Genomic DNA, 26589 nt, shown 5'->3' with positions numbered 1-26589 from the left:
TTGCACTACCCACAACTGTACAACACTACCATAGCCCTTAAAGGGTAACGGGAGGGCACCTAGATGTGGACACAGTGGGTTTTGGGTGGGTTTTGGAGGGCTCCCATTTACCACCACAAGTGTAACAGGTAGAGGGGGTGGGCCTGGGTCCACCTGCCTGAAGTACACTGCAGTACCCACTAAAAACTGCTCCAGGGACCTGCATAGTGCTGTGATGGAGCTGGGTATGACATTTGAGGCTGGCATAGAGCCTGGCAAAAAAGTGTGTTTTAATTTTTTTTTTTGGTGGGAGGGAGTTGGTGACCATTGGGGGAGTAAGGGGAGGTGATCCCCGATTTCCTCCGGTGGTCATCTGGTCAGTTCAGGCACCTTTTCGAGGCTTGGTCGTGAACAAAAAGGGACCAAGTAAAGTCAGCCAAATGCTTGTCAGGGCTGGCCTTCTTTTTTCCACTATCGGCCGAGGACAGCCATCTCTTAACCATGCCCCCGTCCCGCCTTCGGTACACTGCTGACACGCCCCCTTGAACTTTGGCCGGCCCTGCGATGGAAAGCAGTTGAAGCCAGCCAAAATCGGCTTTCGATTATACCGATTTGGCCAGCCTTAGGAGAAGGCTGGCCATCTCCAGATTTGTGTCGGAAGATGGCCGGCCTTCTCGTTCGAAAATAAGCAGAATAGTAACATAGTAGATGACGGCAGAGAAAGACCTGTACGGTCCATCCAGTCTGCCCAACAAGGTAAACTCATATGAGCTACTTTACCTGTATACCTGGCCTTGATTTGTATCTGCCATTTTCAGGGCACATACTACTACTACTACTACTACTTAACATTTCTAGAGCGCTACTAGGGTTACGCAGCGCTGTACAGTTTAACAAAGAAGGACAGTCCCTGCTCAAAGGAGCTTACAATCTAAAGGACGAAATGTCAAGTTGGGGCAGTCTAGATTTCCTGAATAGAGGTATGGTGGTTAGGTGCTGAAGGCGACATTGAAGAGGTGGGCTTTGAGCAGTGATTTGAATACCCTGGTATTGCGGCTGACCAACTATGGTCCTCCTCTCTGTTACCCAGGTTTCTATCTATTGATGAAGTATCTTAGATTGCAACTGGCCATCAAAGGTCTATATTTAATATTTTGTTTATGGTTTTGAAAACCTTGTCCGTTGTTTATTTACTGTTAGCCACGTTATCCCGAGTATATTCGGGATAATGTGGGATATAAATGTCAAAAATAAATAAATGTAGACGTACTGCCTTATAGAATAGAGTGCAGCCAGATGTGCATGCAAATATTAATGTGCCAATTAACATCAATAATTGGTTATTAGTACCCAGTTATTGATGCGATTAAGCGTGTTAAACAATTAATTTGCACATGCATCTTGGGCTTTCAGCTCTGGGATCCATATATAGACTCTGGGGGTATATTTATTTATTTAAAAATTTCTAGTCTCCCTACAACTAGGCGGCATACAACGCCAAACATACATATTCATAAAATGACAAACAAAAGTCACTGATCGTACTCAGTCCGTCACGAAGGTATCAACCCCTTTCTTTTACAAACAGGTTTTCAAACCCTTGGCAAACTGCTCTAAATTGTTGCACAGTCTCAGATAACCAGGTAGAGCGTTCCAAATCTGTGGACCAGCAATCGAAAAGGAAGTTTCTCGCGTTACAAGTCGTTGGTGAGACCCCACTTGGAGTATTGTGTTCAGTTTTGGAGGCCGTATCTTGCTAAAGATGTAAAAAGGCTGGAAGTGGTGCAAAAAAAAAGCTTCAAAAATGGTATGGGATTGCTGACCTGAACATGTATACCTTGGAGGGAAGGAGAAACAGGGGTGACATTTTATTTTTGTTACATTTGTACCCCGCGCTTTCCCACTCATGGCAAGCTCTATGCGGAGGGCAATGGAGGGTTTAAGTGACTTGCCTAGAATCACAAGGAGCTGCCTGTGCCGGGAATCAAACTCAGTTAAACAGTTCCCCAGGACCAAAGTCCACCACCCTAACCACTAGGCCACTCCTCCACTCATGATACAGGCGTTCAAATATTTGAAAGGTATTATCTATCTACTTATCATTTCTATAGCGCTACAAGGCATACGCAGTGCTGTACACCATACACAGAAGTCAGTCCCTGCTCAAAGAGCTTACAATCTAGATAAGACAGGTAAACAGACAGAACAATTAAGGGTAAGGGAATAAAGAGGTGAGGATAAAGGACAGGGTAAGAGAGTTAGGAGTCAAAAGCGGTGGTAAAGAGGTGGGTTTTGAGCCTGGACTTGAAAACGGCCAAGGACGGGGCCGGACGTACAGGCTCGGGAAGTCTATTCGAGGCGTGAGGTGCAGCGAGATAAAAGGAACGGAGTCTTGAATTAGCAGTAGAAGAGAAAGGGACGGACAAGAGAGATTTATCAACAGAATGGAGTACTCAAGGGGGAACGTAGGGGGAGACAAGAGTGGAGAGGTACTGGGGAGCGGCAGAGTGAATGCACTTATAGGTCAATAGGAGATGTTTGAATAGAATACGGAAACGGATAGGGAGCCAGTGAAGTGACTTAAGGAGAGGGCTAATGTGGGCATAGTGACTTTGGCGGAGAATGAGTCGCGCAGCAGAGTTTTGGATTGATTGAAGAGGAAAGAGATGGCTAAGAGGGAGGCCGGTGAGTAGTAGGTTACAATAATCAAGATGGGAGGTGATAAGAGTGTGGAAAAGGGTTTTGGTATTAATCCGCAAATGAACCTTTTTCGGAGACGGGAAGGCGGTAGAACTAGAGGACATGAATTGAGGTTGAAAGGGGGCAGACTCAGGACTAATGTCAGGAAGTATTTTTTCACGGAGAAGGTGGTGGATATGTGGAATGCCCTCCTGTGGGAGGTGGTGGAGATGAAAACGGTAACGGAATTTAAACATGCGTGAAATAAACACAAAGGAATCCTGTTTAGAAGGAATGGTTCCATGGAATCTTAGCGAAGATTGGGTGGTGACGCCAGTAATTGGGAAACAAAACGGGAGCTGGGCAGACTTCTAAGGTCTACGCACTGATTGTGACTAAATAGATATGAATGGGCTTGAGTGTAAACTTTAAGGAGCCTCGACATTAGCTTCAGAACTTTTAGTACAAGAGTGCTGGGCAGACTTCTACGGTCTGTGCCCTGAGAATGGAAAGGACAAATCAAACTCGGGTATACATTTAAAGTAGCACATACCATGTAAAGTGAGTTTATCTTGTTGGGCAGGCTGGATGGACCGTATAGGTTATTTACTATGTTACTATCCAGCTCATTTTTGAAGGAGATCGCCGGCTATCTTCCGACACAAATCGGGAGATGGCCGGCGATCTCCTGAACCCGGCCAAATCGGTATAATCGAAAGCCGATTTTGGCCGGCGCCAACTGCTTTCCGTCGTGGAACTGGCCAAACTTCAAGGGGGTGTGTCGGTAGGGTAGCGAAAGTGGGAAGGGGCAGGATGGGGGCGTGGTCAGGAGGCCCTGATGAGCATTTCACCGGCTTCACTTGGTCCCTTTTTTTTCAGGACCAAGCTTCAAAAAGGTGCCCCAACTGACCAAATGACCACCAAAGGGAATCGGGGATCACCTCCCCTTTCTCCCCCAATGGTCACCAACCCCCTCCCACCCAAAAAAAGTTTTTAAAAAACCCTTTTTTGCCAGCCTCTATGCCAGCCTGAAATGTCATACCCAGCTCCCTGAAACCAGTATGCAGGTCCCTGGAGCAGTTTTTAGTGGGTGCAGTGCACTTCAGGCAGGTGGACCCAGGCCCATCCTCCCCCCTACCTGTTACACTTGTGGTAGAAATGGGAGCCTTCCAACCCCCCACAAAACCCACTGTACCCACATCTAGGTGCCCCCCTTCATTCCTAAGTACTATGGTAGTGGTGTACAGTTGTGGGGAGTGGGTTTTGGGGGGCTCAGCACACAAGGTAAGGGAGGTAGGCACCTGGGAGCAATTTTTGAAGTCCAATGCAGTGCCCCCTAGGGTGCCCGGTTGGTGTCCTGGCATGTCAGGGGGACCAGTGCACTAAAAATGCTGGCCCCTCCCACGATCAAATGCCTTGAATTTGGCCGGGTTTGAGATGGCCGGCATCGGTTTCCATTATTGGCGAAAACCGATGCCGGCCATCTCAAACCCGGCCATCTCTGACATTTGGCCGGCCCCAACCGTATTATTGAAATGAAAGATGGCCGGCCATCTTTTTCGATAATACGGTTCGGGACCGCTCTTTGCGGCGCCGGCCATATAGATGGCCGGCGCAGTTCGATTATGCCCCTCCACGTTACAGCATACCTTGCCGTGTTTAGTTTATCATTTGCTAGTAGCATGGACTTTTCTGAACGTAAAGCAAGTGGCACAAAAATCTAGGCACATGTTTATAGAAGTGCCTCCATATACTTTTAGCTAGATTGTAGAGAGGCCTTCCTTGGATCATGCTTAAGACAGGGAGAAAAATATCCTATGTACATGATATTTCCTTAGTTGATTGCATAAATTAGCAGGTGCAAAGTATGTGGGCCATGTTATGGTGCCAAGTTTTATGCTGATTTTCAGTGCAAAGTATGTGAACCATTTTATGTTGCAAACTTTATGCTGATTTTCAGTGCAAAATGTGTGAGCCATTTTATAGTGCTGACATTATACTAATTTTCAGTGCAAAGTATATGAACCATTTTATGGTGCAAACTTTATGCTCGTTTTCAGTGCAAAGTATGTGGGCCATTTTATGGTGCAGACTTTATGCTGATTTTCAGTGCAAAGTATGTAAACCATTTTATGGAGCAAACATTATGCTAATTTTCAGTGCAAAGTCTGTGGGCCATTTTATGTTGCAAACTTTATGCTGATTTTCAGTGCAAAGTATGTGGGCCATGTTATGGTGTAGACTTAATGCCAATATTCAAAGAGCAAATACCTGAGTGGCTTCTCTTTGAAAATTAAAATAAAATGTATAGATTAAAAGCACTAAATACTGTGCTACTACATTGACTATTTGAAAATTGCCTTCTGAATGCCATCTTGTAGTTGAGGTTTTTTAACCTAATGTGAAAGAATTCTTTATTTACAGATTCAAGATGTTGAATAAAAAAGCCAGGGTGTACTTCTCATGTTTTATGCTGATCCTGGGGACCCTGATTGGATTTTTACTCTCAAAGTAGGTACAATTATGCTTGGGGGGGGGGGGGGGTGTCTCCATTTACACTAATCAATTCATTCAGTCAGTCGCATAGCCCATTACCCTCATTCATCACCACTTCTGTTCTGTTGGATTTGGATTTTATTGCTATTTGCAAAGCTGAGCTCAGTGGGGTACATCAGTTATTTCCCTGGCCCAAAGAGCTTACAATTTATATTGTACTTGAGGGTGAAATGACTTGCCTAAGCTCATAAAGAGCTGATATCTTTCTGTATTATTTCCTCCCAACTTTCAACCTTTCCATGTTTTTAATTCTCTTATCTTTAGCTTAATGTTCTTTTTTTTTCTATCTCTTAATAAGTTTGTTAATTATTTCTTTCATTCTGATGGGCTGATGCAGAAAACGTAACACCGGTGCTAGGGGCGATTAGGGCCGGACTAACACCGGCATTAGTGAGCGTAGAATGTTTGGAGGAATCTAATGCAGGACACAATGGGTGTTTTTTAGTAAGGAGCGCTCACGCTTTTAGCGTGCGCTAAAATTGTGGGCATGCTAAACATTAGAGACGCCCATAGGAATGCATTGGTATCTCTAACGTTTAGCGCACCTACAACTGTAGCGTGCGCCAAAAACGTGAGCGCGCCTTAGTAAAAGACCCCAAATGTGCGTGCAAAAGATTAGCACAAATGTAGTCAAACGGGTCAATGAGGTCATTTCCTATTCCCTTCCAATGCTTAGAGAACAGCGCACAACCAGAAACACATTTCAATCATCACGAACGTACCTAAACTTGCACTACCCAAGCTGCAAAGGACTCAAATACAAATCAACTTACGCATCCAGTTTTTCCTATATAAGCACGCAACTGTGGAACGCACTGCCAAAAGCCTTGAAAACCACGTACGACCATCTACACTTCCGGAGATCACTTAAAACTTACCTGTTTAAAAAGGCATAACCTACCGATCCAACATAAATGCCTGATCTCTGCACCAAAACCCCCCCCCCAGAAATGGACATAACACAACCTTCTGAGTACAATTCCCTTATGTGGCTATACCACATGAACATTATCTTACCACAACTTCACTATGTATTTGTTTACACTGGAGTCTGCATTCGCCTCTCTGGTACTATGTAAGCCACATTGAACCTGCGAATAGGTGGGAAAATGTGGGATACAAATGTAACAAATAAATAAATAACTGCTGGTTTTGATTTCTTTTTGAAATGGAAGAAAGCCCATGCAAGCCTGTAAGCGCTGGTACTAAGAAATAAATGTGCCCGAGTCTGAGCAAACCTGAAAGTGAAAGCACACATTGGCACCTGTTTCCTGAACTTAAATATATGCTTTCCAAATTAAAAAAAAAAATTGATAAGTTTATATTTAAAGGCGCAGAAAACAAGCACTATTGTGTCCTTTGCTTTTGGGTTTGCCTGGTGTATGCTCACAAGAACTGAGCTTCACGGTTGCCAGGTGGGCGGTTTTCCCGCCCAAGTGGGCGGTTTTCCGCGACCTGCTGCTGGAAATTTTTATCCGCTGCGGGTTGCGGTTTTTTGGGCTATTTTTTGGGGTTTTCTGCTGTTTTTTGTGTGGTTTTTCGGGCCGCGGGGGGCAGGGCTAATGACGTTTTGGGCGGGGTTTGATGATGTTTTGGGTGGGGTTGATGACGGAGGAGGTGGGGTTGATGACGGGGGGGGTTGATGACAGCGGAGGCGGGATTGATGATGGCGGGGGTGGGGTTGATGACGGCGGGGGCGGGGTGTGAACTTTTTGGGTGGGTTTGGGGACCGGGTAACTGGCAACACTGCTGAGCTTACTGCAAAACTCTTCTGTGCATGCGCCAGGCATGTTTCCTCTGTTGCTTTCTCTTTTACAGCATGCGTATAATATCAATACTATTTCCTTTGAGCATTGGCAAGCTAGTTTCCTGCACTGTTCCAGCGGTATGGGTTCTGCTCTGTTGACTTTACCACGGGTGTCTGAGTATCAGCCTGTGACAATCTAGAAGTAATGAACAGAAGGAGGATGTGGTAACAGCGGTTAGCTTATCTGGGTTTAAAAAAGGTTTGGACAAATTCCTGGAGGAAAAGTCCATAGTCTGCTATTGAGGTAGACATGGGAAGCAACTGCTTGCCCTGGGATTTGTAGTATGGAATGTTGCTACTCTTTGAGATTCTGCATGGAATCTTGTCACTCTTTAGGATTCCAGAATCTTGCTGGGGTTCTATATGGTCTTGTTACTCTTCAGGATTCCAGAATCTTGCTATTCTTTGGGGTTCTACATGGAATGCTAGCACAATTTGGTTTCTGCCAGGTACTTGTGACCTGGCTTGTCCACTGTTTGGAAAACAGGATACTGGGCTAGATGGACCATTGGTCTGACGCAGTATGGCTACCCTTATGTTCTTATGTAAATAAAAAGTTAAGATGATGCATTCTTTGACTATCTATCGAAGGCCCTGGGAAGACGTTGTGGCAGCCATTTTCAAGAAGTTACTACTATAGGCTGGAGCAAGGGGGATATACTTCTGCTTCTATTGCCCCGGTGGACCACCAGGGAGATCAGGTGGTCCCCAAGGGAGGGTCCTATCCTGACCGGGAGGTGGAGGTGGGATAGGGCTGCTGCTGAGGTGGATGTTGTTGGGGGGCTCAGCCCGTAAGGGGTGTGGGGCAGGGCAGAGTAGAGCGGGGATGTTGTTGGAGAGAGGGTGCCCTGGGGGGCTGTTGTTGGGGGCTGCGGGAGGGGGAAAACAAATTTTTTTAATGTGGGTCCTGGCCCAATATTCAGCCAGGGCCTGCATAACTCTCTTATGCAGGCTCGGCTGACTATCAGCCAGGCCCGCATATGCTCCAGCAGCATGCCCGCCCAAAAATATCCCCCAATCTTCAAGTCCAGTTCCTGGAAATGGCCCAGCACTGAATATTGGGGGATAATTTAGCCGGTGACGAGCAGCATTTTAAAAAACACTGACCGCCGCTGGCTGAATATTGAGGGGACTATTCATATTCAGCCGAATAGTGATTTAAATTTGAATATGAATAATCCGAGGCTCTACTGTGCTAAATCCTACTGAAATAAACACTTGATCTCTGATTTCACTTTGCTTCTTTTATTATTCGTTATGTTAAAACTCAACTAAATGCCCATTATTCGTATTTGGTATTCTTATTCAGATGAACAATATTTTTCATTATTCTTATTCGGACAAATAGTAAAATATGCCATTCGGTACATGACCGAGGAGTAAAAGGGGCGATCAGGGAAGACAAAGCTGTAGCGGAGAGATTAAATGAATTCTTTGCTTCGGTCTTCACCGAGGAAGGTTTGGGTGGGATACCGGTGCCAGAAATGGTATTCAAAGCTAACAAATGAATTCTCTGTAAACCTGGAGGATGTAATGGGGCAGTTCTACAAAATGATGAGTAGAAAATCTCCTGGACCGGATGGTATTCATCCCAGAGTACTGATAGAACTGAAAAATGAACTTGCAGAGTTATTGTTAGTAATATGTAATTTATCCTTAAAATCAAGCGTGGTACCGGAAGAGTGAAGGGTGGCCAATGTAACTCCGAATTTTAAAAAGGTTCCAGAGGAGATCCGGGAAATTATAGACCGGTGAGTCTGACGTCGGTGCCGGGCAAAATGGTAGAGACTATTATAAAGAACAAAATTACAGAGCATATTCAAAAGCATGGATTAATGAGACAAAGTCAACATGGATTTAGTGAAGGGAAATCTTGCCTCACCAATCTACTACATTTCTTTGGAGGGGTGAACAAACATGTGGATAAAGGGGAGCTGGTTGATATTGTGTATCTGGATTTTCAGAAGGCGTTTGACCAAGTACTTCATGAAAAACTCCAGAGGAAATTGGAGAGTCATGGGATAGAGGTAGTGCTCTATTGTAGATTAAAAACTGGTTAAAAGATAGAAAACAGAGAGAGTAGGGTTAAATGGTCAGTATTCTCAATTGATAAGGGTAGTTAGTAGGGTTCCCCAGGGGTCTTGCTGGGACTGCTACTTTTTAACATATTTATAAATAACCAAGAGATGGGAGTAACTAGTGAGGAATTAAATTTGCTGACGACACAGTTATTCAAAGTCATTAAATCGCGGGAGGATTGTGAAAAATTACAAGAGGACCTTAAGAGACTGGGAGACTGGGCATCTAAAGGGCAGATGACGTTTAATGTGAGCAAGTGCAAAGTGGTGCATATGGGAAATAGGAACCCAAATTATAGCTACGTCATGCAAGGTTCCATGTTAGGAGTCACGGACCAAGAAAGGGATCTAGGTGTCATCGTTGATGATACGTTGAAACATTCTGCTCAGTGTGCTGCTGCGGCTAAGAAAGCAAATAGAATGTTAGGTATTATTAGGAAAGGAATGGAAAACAAAAATGAGGATGACCTTGAATATTGTGTTCAATTCTAGTCACCGTATCTCAAAAATAATAGTAGAGTGGAACGGGTAGATGTGAAGCGTCTGTTTACGCTTTCCAAAAATACTAGGACTAGGGGGCATGCGATGAAGCTACAATGTAGTAAATTTAAAACAAATCGGAGAAAATATTTCTTCACTCAACGTGTAATTAAACTCTGGAATTCGTTGCCAGAGAATGTGGTAAAGGCTTAGCGGAGTTTTAAAAAGGTTTGGACAGCTTCCTAAAGAAAAAGTCCATAGACCATTATGAAATGGTCTTGGGGAGAATCCACTATTTCTGGGATTAGCAGTATGGAATGTTTTGTACTTTTTTGGGATTTTGCCAGGTATTTATGACCTGGATTGGCCACTGTTGGAAACAGGATGCTGGGCTCGATGGACCTTTGGTCTTTCCCAGTATGGCAATACTTATGTACTAATGTAGCTCTAATTATTACACACGTAATTTCCAACATAAAATTCACATTTAACACATATCATGCTGGCACTTAGCTTTAGGTGACCTGTGCAGAATCACCCCCTACACTAATTTGGGCAGGGAAATCACCCATGTATCTAAATGTGCAGCTCACCCTGAGCACAGATTCAGAAAAAGGGGAGTAAAATCTAAAGTTCCAATCCAAAAAAAGACTTTTATCACAGAGAATTGTTGTTCCAGTGAAGGTGGTAGGAGTCAGAACAGTGAAATAATTCAATATATTTCTTTTCTTGCACAGGTGGTCAGAGATTGGATCTCTCGGATGGAGGTCAGTATACTTTCTCAAACTTGGGTCAGATCAGACAAAACTTCTGGGACCTTTCATATATCTTTGAATGTGCACAATCTTGTCATTCCGGTTTTAACCTTACAGCAATTCTCAAAAATCAGTGCATATTGTAATCTGTACTTGAGGCAGGGTTTTATCTACTGTACTAAATTATAACTCACTTTGACAATGAAGTTGGAAAGATAAATAAGCGACCCATTTACTAAGCTGCATAAGTGTCTATGTGCACCCAACGTGCACCAAAATGGAGTTCCTGCCCGTCTACCACGTGGCTCTTGCGGTAATTTCATTTTTGGCGCACATTCGAAAAATAATTTTTATGTTCGGATGTGCGTATCAGACTCATGTCGTGGCATTTGACGCTCGTAGGTCATTACCACCCAGTTACCATGTGAGTCTTTACCGCTAGGTCAATGGCTGGCAGTAAGGTCTCAGACCCAAAATGGACGTGCGCAATTTTCATTTTGCCGCATGTCCATTTTCAGCAAAAATTTTAAAAAAGGAATTTTTTGCAGGTGTGCTGAAAGATGATTCTGCGCACACCCAAATCATGCGATTACACTACCGCAGGCCATTTTTCAGCACACCTTAGTAAAATGACCCCTAAATCTAAATGGGATTCTGTAATACTTTACTTTGTAGGAGTCTACTCTATATACATGCAAACTTCACGGGAAAAATGCTTGTACTCAATTCTAACCAGGATGTTTCCATGACAGGTCATTATGTTTTCACACTGGTCGTTCCGTGCCGATGTTTATAATAATTAACAACCCCTGGGAAGATTCACAATAATTAGTCACACATATATATTGCCTCTATTACTTGACTAATGCACTATCTTTAAATATTTAAATATACTACAACCATATCAATGTGTGCAATAAATTTTTACAATTTTATTATGAAAACACCACTTATCTAACAATAAAACACTCTCTGCCCCACACTCTCACAGTGATCTCTCCTTATTGTACATTTCCCAAATCGTTCATCCCCCGTACCATTAACAAAATCAGCTGTAGTTCATCGTACGTTATTCCAGATATCCAAGGCGATGACCCATTTCAACGCGGGCCATGTTTCTTTTAATAACCCTCAATGTCTTTTCCGTTCCAATCTCCACAATCGGAAATGTCACACCTTGATAAATACTTCCTTCAGCTTGCTTTTAAATCCTTATTGGTTTCTGAAAAGAACTCATTGGTCCAAAGGCACTTGATTATCCACCACATCTTACAAATCTTCCTGTGTCATACTTTCTCGATCCCGTGTTTCTTTTAATTACTTCATCAGGAGACCTTTTACAATAAATAATGCACAACATTACAATCTTATCACCACCATCATCATAACTCTAATATAAAAACAACCTTTCTCTTACCATATCCGACCTCTAAACTCTGTTTGGTATACCTCACGGAGCTCCACAGACTCCAACACTTCTACCGTGTTTCCTGTTTACACCTGATAGGGTGACTGACTGCCTGGCTCTTTTTAGTGGTCATCAATAATGACCAATCAACCTCTTTATTTAGTCCATAGGGATCCCCAGTGTTCCAATGATATATCTGTTCCTTACAAACCAAATGTTTTTCAATATTGCCCCTCCCACTCTCAATTTGAAACAATACAACAAACTGCAACTCCAAAATTGAATGATTATGCATCAGCCAATGATTGACCAAAGGAGTATCCCTCTTCTGCCATCTTATATTGCTCAAATGTTGTGCTATTTGCAGTTTTATTTTCTATGATTAGTGATGCCATTTGCATCAGTAGTTGAATTAACGTACCCGATAGAATTATTTTACGTTTTCAGATCAGTACTTCTTGCAGGTGAGTGGGGTTGCCATGGGAGCCATGGTGGCTCCCAAGGTAGCCTGTTTATAGTACAAAATTTGAGCAATATAAGATTGCAGAAGAGGGATACTCCTTTGGTCAATCATTGGGGAAAGAACCACAGTATTGGCAGGAAAATGAGAAGGGTGGGGAAGGATGGGGGACTGCTTGACTGGTCAGGGCCGGTCAGACTCACCTGATGAACAAACCAGGCCAAAAAAAGAAAAGACCTATGAATAAACTGGGATAGGTATGTTTGAGAGCAGAGAGATTGGAGCAAGTTATTCCAATGCATCTGGCCCTGTACTGAAAAAATGTTCCTCCTGGTATGCTCACGTTTAACGTCTCAAAAGGAAGGTATCACTAGCTTATTTTGGAGGGAAGAACGTAGGGGACACAAACTTGTATAAGGGATCAGCAAATTGGAAAGATCTGAAGGCTCACCGGAAAGGTAAGTCTTAAAAACCAGTAACAAAATCTTGTAGATTATATGGTGAACTAATGGAAGCCAATGTGCTTCTCTGACATGATCGTATTTCTTTCTACCTGTGATCAGTTTGATAGCAGTATTCTGGACGATCTGCAAATGTCAGATGTCTGTTATTTTCAAGCCTTTGTAAAGCGAGTTACAGTAATCAAGTCCACCGATAACGAAAGAATGAATAAGAATATTCATGGCGGATGGGTCAAGAAAGGACCAAATAGAGCGAATTTGCTGAAGTCTATAAAAGCAATTCTTGACAACTGCTGAGATTTGCTGCTGAAAAGTTAACAAATCCAGGAAAACACCTAAAGTTTTATGTTGCTGTTGCATAATGGCAACAGAACTGAGAAAAATAGACAGAGAAAGAACAGTACCCAGGGAATTTGCAAAATGAACACAGCCTGATTTTGCTGGGTTAAGAGCTTATTGTTTTCCTGGAACCAATCAGTTATCTGCTTAAGATCAGAATTAATGATGGAAAGAGACTGAGTATCAAAAAGATCTATAACACGCAACAACTGGATATCATCTGCGTAGATGTAGGCAACAAAAGCCAAAGAGTGGGTTAGGGTCAGCAGAGGAGCTAGGAAGATATTAAACAACATAGGCGACAAGATCGAACCCTGGGATACCCCAGAGGCAAGGGAGAATGGAGCTGACAGACTATCATGAAAGTGAATATCGTATGAGCGATCTGAGAAAATTTTTTTTTTAATTTTAGTTACATTTATACCCCGCGCTTTCCCACTCATAGCAGGTTCAATGCGGCTTACATATTGTATACAGGTACTTATTTGTACCTGGGGCAATGGAGAGAAATATGATTTAAACCAAGTATGAGCCAGGTCCCAGATTCCTATCTGATAGAGCCTCGGCAAAAGTAAAGTATGATCGACTAGATCAAATGCTGGAGAAATATCTAATGACAAGAGTAAAAACGAACTCTTGTGATTCAGATGAGAACGGATGTACGTAGTGAGGCCTAGCTGTCTCAGTGCTGTGATGTTGCCTAAACCCTGTCTGATTCAGGTGAAGTGCATCTTTCTCTGCTAGAAAGTATTGAAGGTGTGAGCGAATGATAGTCTCTACTCTCTAGTATCTTACCGAGAAAAGGTAGATTTCCAATGGGACAATAGTAATTTATATCCAATGACTTAGAAGCATCCTTAGTTTTTGGTCATAAAGTTGCAAACTTCAGCCATAGGGACCTCACCACAGGAAAGAGAGGACACAATCATCTGGGAAATAAATGGAACAAGGTCCCCTAAAGCTTACAAATCCAAACAGAATAGGATCATGGGAGGCTGTAGTAGCCTTCATACCAGGGGCATAGCCAGATCTCGAGGTAGGAGGGAGCCAGAGCCCAAGGTGAGGGACACGTTTTGGTCCCCGCCCCACTGCCACCCCTCTCCGCTGCCACTCCCTTCTGCCGCCTTGCCAGCTCCTCTCCACCACCCACTGCCGGCGCTGTACATCTTGGCTGGCGGGGGTCCCCTACCCCCGCCAGCTGAAGCACCACCGCTGCAAATACCTTGGCTGGCAGGGGTCCCCAACCCCTGCCAGCTGAAGACTTCGGTCAATGCTGCTCTCCGGAGCCGCTGCATTGCCTGCCCTGCTCTCTCTTCCCCTTACGTCCAGCATGCTCCTTTTAGTGAAACCGAGCATGCTCAATTTCACTAAAAAAGAGCGTGCCCAACATGAGGGGAAGAGAGAGCAGGGCAGGCAATGTGGCTGATCCGGAGAGCAGCGTTGGCCGAAGTCTTCAGCTGGCAGGGGTTGGGGACCCCTGCCAGCCAACCAGGGACCCAGAACAAACTTGGGGGGGGGGCATAGGCCCCCATGGCCCCACTTACTCTGAATGATACCAAGATCTTTCTTCTCCAAATACTTTCTTCCAAACTGTATCTAATGAAAATATTGTGAAATTTAAGGCTTTTATAGATCAAGTTCAAGCATCGAAGAAAAGCAGAACAAACATCATCTTAATTCAATGATTTCAACTTTTTTCATCTCGTGGCACAATGACGAGGAGCAAAAATTGTCAAGGATATATATTTTATAATTTAATATACGAGCATTAAGATTGTGTTTAAAGTTCAATAATTACATTTTTCATTCTATTTTTATTATGGTTGCTTTTCAAATAATATAACAAAAATACGACTTTGTTACAGAAAAGGTATGAAGATAAAGCAACTAACAATAAAGGAAACTGAAAACTTGTCATAAAGAAAACAATTCGCCCCTTAAGCAACAAAGTCCAAGATCACAAATATGGAGGAGAGACAACAGTAAAGTAGGAGATGTTGTTAAAAGAATAATACACCAGTAACATAACTGAAATAAAAGTGACTAGGTAGAAACATTCTAATTTTATACCGTTGAATAATTCTAGCAACACCAAGATCTTATCATTCAGAAGGATTGGGTAAAGCAACATCTTTCTTTGAATCCAGAAATACTTTCAATTGTTTAGGATCCCAGAAAACATAAGTCTGATCATTAAAGGCCCCTGTTTACTAAGCAGCACTAAGGGTGCGCTAGCGTTTTTAGCACACACAAATTTTAGCGTATGCTAAATGCTAAAGACACCCATAGGAATATATGGGTGTCTCTAGCATTTAGCGCACGTTAAAAAATGCTAGCTCGCCTTAGTAATCAGGGCCCTTAGTTTTATCATACATTTAGCAGGAAAACACAGGAAAAACAGACCATCAAGTGCCAGTATTTCCTGATGCACAGAAAGGTAATTTCTTCTTTTTTCCTATGTCTGCCTAGAGACATCTGGAAACATCCAAATTCTTTGCCCCCAAAACACAACTTGTTTCTTATGAAACAATCTAAGGTGAAGGAAGCCTTTTACTAACCCGCATAGGCGCGTACGCGCAACAAACGCGCATCAATTTTGAGTTACTGCCCAGCTACCGCATGGCCCTTGTGGTGATTTCATTTTTGACGTGCGTTCGCTACATGTGCCAGAAAATCATTTTTATTTTCTGGCACGCAGCATAAACTGGGTGGTAATCGTCATTCTACGCGCGTAGATGATCACCGCACGGTTACCGCAAGAGACCTTACTGTTAAGTCAATGGCTGGCGGTAAGTTCTCAGAATCAAAATGGACGCATGGCCATTTTCATTTTGTCGCACATCCATTTTTGGCAAAAAATTTTAAAAGACCTTTTTTTACAGGCACGCCAAAAAATGGATCTGTGCACGCCCAAAGCACGCGCCTACACTAGCGCAACCCATTTTTCGGCGCACCTTAGTAAAAGGGCCCCTAAGTACTGAGTCTTTATCCGACTCAAATGCAAAGGTAATAAGAACAGTAACTCTTTCTTTAACATCATCTAGAGACGTTTCCAAAAAAGTTGTTAAATTCAAACTATCTGGGGAGGCGTTTTCAGTCACTCCTTGAGCACCAACTTTATCCTTCTTCCTTTTATAAGGCAAATAAAAGATCTTATTAAATGGTAGAATAGCCTCTTCTACAAGTCCACATTCCTCACAAAGACATTTCTTAAAAAGTTCTTTAGCTGATATCATCGGGTCTACTGGAAACCTGACCATTCTCAAATTCAAAGTCTGCAGCTTATTCTTCATAACTTCCAACGTATCCCGCTGCACCATAAGATCTTTAACAAAAGTGGCTCTCATGGTCTCAGTCTGTTTAATCTTATCTTCCGTGTCCCTCAATTGTACTCTGTGGGCTGGAGTAATTACTTCTGAAGTCCTCACTCAATCCTCCATTCTCCCCATAGATGCCTCCTACTCACAGTCTGCTCTAAAGATACCAAAGCAGTGAAATGGAATTAAGAGTTACCTTTTCTAGGCTTCACCGTCTTCGAAGAGCACAATGTTGCAGAGGGTCTCACTGGGCTAGAGTGTTGTAAACTTCCAGCGTCCCCCATTCGAAGTGCTGAAATCTCCACTTCCGTCACCACATCCTGTGCAACAATCCCTCCACAGCAGGAGTATCTGGAGTCAACCGGCATTCAGGGAGTAGACTAAACTTGCTACTCCCTTAGCCTCAGATTTGCTAAGGGCATGAACGGAGTCCCCGAAAGGTGTTCCGGATTGCAGAGGTGGGTGACGGCCCTTAGGGTTCAAAATGCCTAAAGTTGGGAAGAGTCTCCCTGCTCGATGCCGACAGTGAGGGACACACCCAAAGCTGAAGCTGCTGTCACTGAGGCACGAACCAACTGAGGAATTGACAATAGGGTTTTCAGTTGAGGGTTTAGAAGTATCTACTTTGCTCCCCCCTTCCTCTTCCCCATCCTGACAGCGTTCCAAAGGAAAATTCTGCAATCGGGTAAACCAGAGGTAAGTGCCCAGTGCAGCACTTCCTACTCAGTTGACTCCATCTTGCCTCTCGCACCCAATAGTTATATTTTTAATCATTGTGTTATCTTTATAGTTGAATATTTTTATCAAAGACACAAGTTGGCAAAAGGGCAACAATACACTTCAAAGATAACGAAATAGCCACAAATAACATGCATTCCAAAAAGATGGACGGCACCATTCAAAAAATATTCCAATTCTCATGTCATCTGAGCTATAGCAAAATAAAAGTCTCCACTACTAAGCACATTGTGAAATACAAAACCTGAAAAAAATCCTAACATTCATATGCAAATATGTCATACAACATGATTCAAAGAGCAAGAACCCTACGTATGAATAGGCAGCACTACAAATATTACACTGGGCCCAAAAACACCAGTACACTTCCTTCTATTGGTAAAACAGAGCAAGTGGGAAAGCTACAGGTCTCTACATAGAAGCTACATGCCCATAGAATACCATTCTTCAATCACACGCAAAACACAGACAGACCCTCGCCAAATACAGAATGGGATCACAAATTAGAAATAGGGGGAATGGGATATATAATCTTTTTGTAGTTTTTGCAACTATGTTCAAGGCAGTTTACATAGTATATGCAGGTACCTATTTGTACCTGGGGCAATAGAGGATTAAGTGACTTGGCCAAAATCACAAGGAGCTACAGTGGGAATCTAACCCAGTTCCCCAGGGTCAAAATCTGCTGCACTAACCACTAGGCTACTCCTCCACTCCAGATTTTCATATGGACAATTTTTCATCTGGTGTGCGCAGTGGCTGCTCCCCAGGTGTGCCATGAGCTGCTGAACACCGTCCAAGAATCCAGAGCACCAAGGGGCCCAGTGCCTTCTTGAAACAGCATTTCTACCACTCTCCTCCCTCCCCTGCCCCGGTCTACCTTAAACTGTGGCTTCCAAGGAGGTCCCGTCCCATCCCCCCCCCCCCCCCCCCCCCCCCCCCCCCCCCCCCCCCCCCCGGATGTGAAAAGCCTCTCTTCTGCCACGACTTGCCCCTTCTAACACAACTTCCTGTTTATGCAGGGGCAGACCGGGACAGAAGAGAGGCTCTGAGCAGGCTGCATATAGCAGCTGTGATTTATTGCTGCTGCCTTGGAACCTCCTGGAAGATGCAATTTAAGATAGATGGGGCGGGTGGAGAGGGAAAGGAAGAAAGAGACGTGCTAGAACCATGAGAAGGGAAAGGCTAGGGAGGGAAGAAACAGAAAAATGCTGGACCTATGGGTGGGGGGGGGGGGGGGGTAGAGAAAGAGAAAAATACTGGACCTGGGGAATGAAGATGAGTTAGGGAAGAAAAAAAAGCCATCTCCACCTTTCCACTGTTATTTGTTTTGCTACTTTCCACATGGGATTCCTTTCGGTTTTCTTCTTCTCTTCAAAGAAAAAGCAATATCATTGTACTGCATTTTTATAAAGCACTGTAAGCTATATCGATTATGCATTCTCCTTATTTGTATCTAAAATGTGTTTCTTTATGCAGGGAACCGGATGTCATAACTCTAACAGTAAGGTCAGTATATTCTGTCAAGTATGGAGGGGAAAAACGATGGCAGCAGCGTAATGATTTCAGTAAGACTTGGACTGAAAATGACCATCTCATGCACAGCTCAGTCAAGAAGGATCCATCCTCTGTTTGGAAAGAACTTGGAGCCTTTGTGACAGTGCAGTAAATAAATACTTAAGAACAATTCTATAGGGTGCATCTAAATGTATAGAATAGGTGCACTGATTATTATTATTAACATTTGTATAGCGCTATCAGACGCACGCAGCGCTGAACACCTGACATAGAGAGAGATAGTCCCTGCTCAATAGAGCTTACAATCTAAATGCACATAACTGACGTCGCTAATTGACATTTACGCAGATAATTGCTATTCTGTGAAATTCTGGTCGCTGTATCTCAAAAAAGATATAGCGGAATTAGAAAAGGTTCAAAGAAAAGCTAACAAAATAATAAAGGGGATGGAACTACCCTCATATTATTATTATTATTATTAACATTTGTATAGCGCTACCAGACGCATACAGCGCTGAACACCTGACATAGAGAGAGACAGTCCCTGCTCAATAGAGCTTATAATCTAAAAATAACACAGACAGACAAGACAAGGGCGAGGGAAGTACTGGGTGAGAAGGAACAAGGGGGAGGCAATTGAGTAGTAGTAGCTAGGAGCCAAAAACAGCAGTGAAAAGGTGGGTCTTCAGCATAGATTTGAAAACAGGTAGAGATGGAGCTAGACATACAGGCTCAGGAAGTCTATTCCAGGCATAAGATACCGCGAGGGAAAAGGAACAAAGCCTGGAGTTAGCAGTGGGGGAGAAGGGGGACGACAAGAGAGATTTGTCCAGTTCACGGGGAGGAATGTAGGGAGAGATGAGAGTGGAGAGGTAATGGGGAGCCGCAGAATGGATGCACTTAAAGGTCAGTAAGAGAAGTTTGAATTGTATGCAGAAGCAGACAGGGAGCCAGTGAAGTGACTTGAGGAGTGGGCTAGTGTGGGTATAACGATTTTGGCAGAAAATAAGTCGTGCTGCAGAATTTTGGACAGATTGAAGAAGAGAGAGATGGCTGAGAGGAAGACCAGTGAGAAGTACATTGCAATAATCCAAATGAGAGGTAACAAGGGTTTGGATAAGGGTTCTGGTAGCATATTCAGAAAGGAAGGGGCGGATCTTGCTAATGTTGTAGATAAAAAAACGACAGGTTTTGGCGATCTGTTGAATATGTGTAGAGAAGGAGAGAGAGGAATCAAAGATGACTCCAAGGTTACGAGCCGAGGAGACAGGGAAGATGTGAGAGCCATTAACAGAGATAAGAATGGGGGAAGAGGGGAGGTGGATTTAGGGGGAAAAATGAGAAGTTCAGTTTTAGTCATGTTTAGCTTCAGATGGTGTTGAGACATCCAAGCAGCAATGTCAGACAAGCAGGATGAAATTTTGTCCTGGATTACGGTTGAGATTTCAGGGGTGGAGATGTAGATCTGAGAGTCATCTGCATAAAGATGGTATTGAAAGCCATGAGATGAAATCAGGGTACCAAGGGAAGAGGTATAGATGGAGAAAAGGAGGGGTCCAATCACAGAACCCTGGGGGACACCAACTGAAAGTGGGATGGAAGTTGAAGAGGAACCACCAGAGTGAACACTGAAAGTGCGAAGTGAGAGGTAAGAGGAGAACCAGGAAAGAACAGGGCCCTGGAATCCAATCGAGGATAGCGTATCAAGGAGTATGGTGTGGTCAACAGTGTCGAAAGCAGCAGATAGGTCAAGAATGATAAGGATAGAATAGAGACCTCTGGATTTAGCCAGCAGCAGGTCATTAGAGACTTTGGTAAGTGCAGTTTCAGTGGAGTGAAGAGGGTGGAAACCAGATTGGAGTGGGTCAAGAATAGGTTGAGAAGAAAGGAAGTCAAGACAGCGGCGGTGAACAGCGCATTCAAGTAATTTGGAGAGGAAAGGAAGAAGGGAGATGGGGCGATAGTTGGAGGGACAGGTAGGGTCAAGTGAGGGTTTTTTAAGGAGTGGAGTGACAGCAGCATGTTTGAAGGCCATAGGAACAGTTGCAGTGGAGAGTGAGAGATTAAGAATATGACAGATGATAGGGATGATAGTAGGAGAGATAGTGCTAAGTAGATGAGTGGGGATGGGATCAGATGAACAGGTAGTACATTTAGAGGAGGAAAGAAGAAGGGCAGTTTCTTCAGTAGAAACTTCAGAGAAGGAGGAAAAAGAAAGAGAGGAAGGAGAGTAGGGGGTGTGGATTAAGGGAGAGAGAGGTGGGGAGGGTTTGGATGAAAATTCAAGGTTAATCTTACTGATTTTATCATGGAAAAGCTCAGCTAGGTTCTGAGGAGAAAGAGAAGGGGGAATTGGGGGCGGAGGCACTTTGAGAAGAGAGTTCAGTGTGGCGAAGAGAAGTCGAGGGTTAGAGCCAAGGGAATTTGTCAATTGAGTGAAGTAATCTTGTTTGGCCTGCAAAAGGGCAGACCGGAAGGAGTTAAGCATGAATTTAAAATGAATGAAGTCGGCAAGGGTGCGGAATTTAAGCCAAGATCATTCAGCAGAGCGGGCACAGGAACGAAAGTAGTGGATTTTAGAGGTTAGCCAAGGCTGGGGTTTGGTACGCCTAGTAGGACGGGGCATGGGGGGGGGCAAGAGTGTCCAGAGCAGAGGAAAGAATAGTATCATAGGAAGAAACAGCTTCATTGTCAGATTTAGATGGAGTGGTGGAGGAGAAAAGGTTAGAGAAACAAGAGGACAGAGTAAGGGGTCAATAGCTTGAAGATTCCTAGATGTGGGGGTTGAGATTGGGTGGGACTGGGGAGGAGGGTGCTTAAGTGTGAAGGTTAATAGGTGATGATCAGAAAGGGGGAGAGCTGAGGAACAGAAGCTGGAGGGGAAGCAGTTGGAGGAGAGGATAAGGTCGAGACAGTGACCATTTTGGTGGGTAGGTGCAGAGGAGCATAGCTGAAGATTGAATGAGGATGTTAAAACAAGGAATTGGGAAGCATAAGAGTTAGAGGATTCATCAATGTGGATGTTAAAGTCACCAAGGATGATGGAGGGGGATGTAGGTTCAAGAAAGAAGGAAAGCCAGGCGTCAAAGTCAGTGAGAAAGGATGAAAGTGCCTTATCAGGGGGACGATAAATGACTGCCAATCGGAGAGGCAGTGGAGTGAAAAGGCGGATGGAGTGGACTTCAAAGGACAAAAAGCAGTGAGACTGGGGTGGAAGAAGAGGTTGGAATTTGCAGGAGGGAGAGAGTAGCAATCCAACGCCACGGCCGGCAGGGCGAGGGGTATGAGAAAAAAAGATAACCACCATGGCAAAGGGCTGCAACAGAAGTAGAGTCATCAGGGGAGAGCCAAGTTTCAGTTAAGGCAAGTAGATGGAGGGAACGAGAAATGAAGAAGTCATGAATGTAGGGAAGTTTATTGCAGATGGAGTGGGCATTCCATAGGGCGCAAGAGAAGGGTAAGGAGGAAGGGGGAAGAAGAGGAATAGAGATGAGATTAGAGACGTTATGATGTGGCTTGCATAAGTAGGAAGAAGGCAGAAAAGGAGGACCAGGATTGGGATTGATGTCACCAGCTGAGAGTAAGAGAAGGAGTAAAAGAGAGCGGAGGAGAGTAGGAGAGGTGTGGCCACTAAGGCGTCAAAGGCGAGAGGTACTCAGGTAGAATGGGGAAGGCACAATGGAGGGAAGAACAAGATGAAGATTAAAAGCTGAGAAGGAGGAAGGGGGTAAAAGTGAAGGTGAGGTGATGAAATCAATGGATGGGCAGTGAGTACCTGTAATGGACAGTGGTGGGGGGTGAGGGAAAAGATTAGGAAGAGATAGGGCTAGGAAGAGAACGTGTATAGGGGTCATGAAAAGTCTGATGAACAGACGATGCAGGCTGGATCAGAGGGTGCAGCCAGGAACAGACGATGCAGGCTGGATCAGAGGGTGCAGGCAGGAACAGATGATGTAGGCTGGATCAGAGGGTGCAGGCTGGATCAGAGGGCGAAGGCAGGAACAGACGATGTAGGCTGGATCAGAGGGTGCAGGCAGGAACAGATGATGTAGGCTGTATTAGAGGGCGCAGGCAGGAACAGATGATGTAGGCTGGATCAGAGGGTGCAGGCTGGATCAGAGGACGAAGGCAGGAACAGATGATGTAGGCTGGATCAGAGGGCGAAGGCAGGAACAGATGATGTAGGCTGGATCAGAGGGTGCAGGCAGGAACAGATGATGTAGGCTGTATCAGAGGGTGCAGGCTGGGGCAGATGACGCAGGCTGCCCAGGGCAGATGATGCAGGTCGGAGCAGATGATGTAGGTTGGGACAGATGATGCAGGTCGGAGCAGATGATGTAGGCTGCGACAGATGATGCAGGCCGGAGCAGATGATGTAGGATGGAGTAGGTGACGCAGGAAGAAGCAGATGACGCCGGCTGCCCAGGGCAGGTGATGCAGGTTGGGACAGATGGTGCAGGCTGGAGTAGGTTATGCAGGCTGAAGATGACGCAGGCCGAGACAGGTGACGCAGGCCAGAGCAAGTCAGGCCACAGCAGACGACGCAGGCCAATCTGTAGTCACCAGGAATGTAGAACTGGGCTTTGTCCAGACAAGGAGAGAAATCAGGAACAGGGTCGCGCAGAATCCCCAGTGCAGGAACAGGGTCGAGCAAAATCCCAGTGCAGCAGTAGGAAAGAAAGTTCAGTAGCTCCAAGCCACGCTGCCAATCTGTAGTCACCAGGAACACAGGACTGGACTTCGTCCAGACATTGAGAGAAACCAGGAACAGGGTCGCGCAAAAATCCCCAGTGCAGGAACAGGGTCGCGCAAAATCCCCAGTGCAGGAGTAGGAAGAAAGTTCAGCAGCTTCAAGCCACGCTGCCCCGTCACACCAACCCGACAAACTTCCCACGTGGCGTTTAGGCCCCGATCCTACCCTCATATAAGGAAAGGCTAAAGAGTTTAGGGCTCTTCAGCTTGGAAAAGAGATGGCTGAGGTGGGATATGATTGAGGTCTTCAAAATCCTGAGTGGCGTAGAACGAGTAGAAGTAAATTGATTTTTTACTTGTTCCAAAAGTACAAAGACCAGGGGACACTCGAAGAAGTTACACAGAAATACCTTTAAAACAAATAGGAGGAAACATTGTTTTCACTCAACAAATAGTTAAGCTCTGAAACTCATTGCCCAAGGACGTGGTAACTGCGGTTAGCGTGTCTGGGTTTAAGAAAGGTTTGGACAAATTCCTGGAAGAAAAGTCCATAGTCTGCTATTGAGATGGACATGGGGGAAGCCACTGCTTGCCCTGGGATTGGTAGCATGGAATGTTGCTACTCTTTCAGATTCTGCCTGGAATCTTGCTGCTCTTTGGGGTTCTACATGGAATCTTGTTTCTCTTTGAGATTCTGAATGAAATGTTGCTGCTCTTTGGGGTTTTACATGGAATCTTGCTACTCTTTGAAATTCTGCCTGGAATCTTGCTGCTTTTTGAGATTCTGCCGGGAATCTTGCTACTCTTTGAGGTTCTGCATGGAATCTTGCTACTGTTTGAGGATCTTGCTGCTCTTTGGGGGTTGTGCATAGAATGTTGCTTCTCTATGGGATTCTGCCAGGTACTTGTGATCTGGATTGGCCACTGTTGGAAACAGGATGCTGGGCTAGATGGACCATTGGTCTGACCCAGTATGGCTATTCTTATGTTCTTAATTTCTTAAAACATCTAGTAAGTAAGTGCAAGGGGGCATAAACATGGAAGGAATATGGGCGAGTCATGGACATGTCTCTGAGATACGTATTTAAATTGTATAATAGTATAAGTTACAAGCACTTCAGCGCATACTTAGGCACCTACAGTTATGACTGCCATTGACTTAGTATAACTGTTGGCACCTACTTTTAGGCATGCCAATGCCAACTTATTCTAATATTCCATAATGGCATCTTGGCATCAAGATGCCATTATAGAATTTGTGCTCAGCACATGGCATTCAAGCACCTAAATCTTGGTGCCAATTTATAGACTTACCTTAGTGTCCAGATAATCCGCCACAGGCGGAGAACTCGAACGCCCCACGGGAGAATGCAGGTATGGAGGAAAGTGGGATGTTTGACTGCGGCAAACCAAAGACTGGACAAATGAATTCTTAAAAACAGTTGTTTTATTGATGAAAAAAGACTTTTTCATCAATAAACAACTGTTTTTAAGAATTCATTTGTCCAGTCTTTGGTTTGCCGTGGTCAAACATCCCACTTTCCTCCATACTTACCTTAGTGTCAGCAGGCTTTCCTTACTACTAGCACTCACCAGTTAGTGCAGAGACAATCCAATTGTCAGAGTCTAGGAGAAGCCTGGCATTATGCAGGCACCAATGATATTTAGTTCCAGTGTCCACATAGCTAACCAGGCAAGAAGGACCCTATAAATACCTGACTGACATTGAACCCTTTTTAAAAAGTAGGATAGGGTATTGGAAGGGATACTTTCAGGCAGCCATATTTATTTATTTTATTTATTTATTAGGATTTATTTACCGCCTTTTTGAAGGAATTCACTCAAGGCGGTGTACAGTAAGAATAGATCAAACATGAGCAATAGGCAAATACAGCAGTAAAAATATTCAAGTAACAATACAAAATATGGCATGGTATACTACTTACAATGACAACACAATACGTAATAGAACATTATAATTGGTAGTGAAGGGTAAGGCAAATTTGTAACATATAGATGAGTAAGAAAGTAGAAAGAATTTGAAAGTAAGGTGATTGATTTGAAGAAAGCTGCACATGAGGTCAGAGAGATGGTTAAATATTATCTCAGGGTAGGGGTGGATAAATGTTTCCTGCTGCAGTATGTGCAGCCCGAGTCAATCCTTGTGTGTGTGAGTGAGACTCACAAGTTAGTTACTTCTTCCATTAAAGGCTTGGTTGAAGAGCCAAGCTTTCACCTGCTTCCTGAAGTAGAGACAGTCTTGTGTTAAGCGAGCCTTTCAGGCAATGCATTCCAGAGTGTGGGGGCTACTCCGGAGAAGGCTTGCTTGTGGGTATCACATCGTGTAATGTCTTTTGGAGAGGGTGTAGTTAGTGAAAGTCCTTGGGAGGACCTTAGTGTCCTTGGCGGTGTGTGGAGGATCATCCTATTCTTCAGATACTCGGGGACATTTCCTTTCAGTGCCTTGAAGATCAGAGATAGAGTTTTAAATTTAGTCCTATATTGTACTGGTAGCCAGTGAAGTTTTTGCAAAAATGGTGTGATGTGGTCACCTCGCTTGCAACCTTCTATGAGTCTTGCCGCTGCATTCTGAATCAACTGGAGCTGATGCCATAGCTTATGATTGTGGGGGTGTGGGAAGGGAAAGCAAGATGCATGATTGCTTATTGCCCCAGGCACAGGAGGTACCAGTATACCTCACTTGAGGGCAAAGTACATGTGCTTAATTATATCACTGCAATTACAACAGCAGTAAGAACAGGTCTGAGGATTTAGACATGTAGTTACAAGCTGCTTTCTCACAAGAGGAAGACGTTAGCTAGCCAATGGTGTCATCGGAGGGACAATCCCTGTTGCTGGCCACATCTCTGCTTCAGCTCTCTACCCCTCAGCCTGCCTGGGGCCTCGGTAGGCCCCGTGACAGGCATATATGCAGGGTTTAGGGCCCGGGCATCTTCTAGTGTAGTTAAAGAGTGGGAGAGGGATCGGGGCATTCTATATATATTTTATTTCAATGTTTAGCACTGATTTTCAAACTAAATGCTGCTATGTTACCCAGTTATTTTGAGTCTCACTGGGGCTGCTAAATATTTACTTTGTTGGTTGTTAAGAAGTTTTGCCTTGTGACAAATCTGTGTTTTAGGAAGCTCTTTTGTTATTTAGAGAATGTGTGTTGGGGGGGGGGGGGGGTGAACGAGAGAGGCCGCCTGGTATGGGCTCAGTTGAAGGGCTAAGTACTGCCCTGTGGAGGACATGAGTTTAATTCCTTGGCCTTGTCTGATCCAATGAACAGAAACAAGGCATTGCAGTTTGACTCACAGCT

At 44.2% G+C, this 26589-nt stretch overlaps 1 protein-coding gene across 3 annotated transcripts in view; it reads left to right on the top strand.

The window, feature by feature from the left end:
* The window catches only part of LOC115466315 (histo-blood group ABO system transferase 1-like), a 70156-nt gene that overhangs the window by 17457 nt on the left and 26110 nt on the right, over nt 1–26589 (top strand). For all 3 annotated transcript variants that reach the window (XR_003941531.1, XR_003941530.1, XM_030197486.1), the window contains exons 2-4: nt 5083–5169; nt 10317–10346; nt 18537–18566. Coding sequence is in view for 1 of the 3 variants with exons in the window: in XM_030197486.1 (XP_030053346.1) it covers nt 5090–5169; nt 10317–10346; nt 18537–18566 (140 nt within the window). In the remaining 2 variants the exon portion in view is untranslated. The remainder of the gene's footprint in view (nt 1–5082; nt 5170–10316; nt 10347–18536; nt 18567–26589) is intronic.

Source organism: Microcaecilia unicolor, chromosome 3 (assembly GCF_901765095.1).
Source record: "Microcaecilia unicolor chromosome 3, aMicUni1.1, whole genome shotgun sequence".
NCBI classification, from domain to species: domain Eukaryota; kingdom Metazoa; phylum Chordata; class Amphibia; order Gymnophiona; family Siphonopidae; genus Microcaecilia; species Microcaecilia unicolor.
This window is presented reverse-complemented; position numbering and strand designations above follow the sequence as displayed.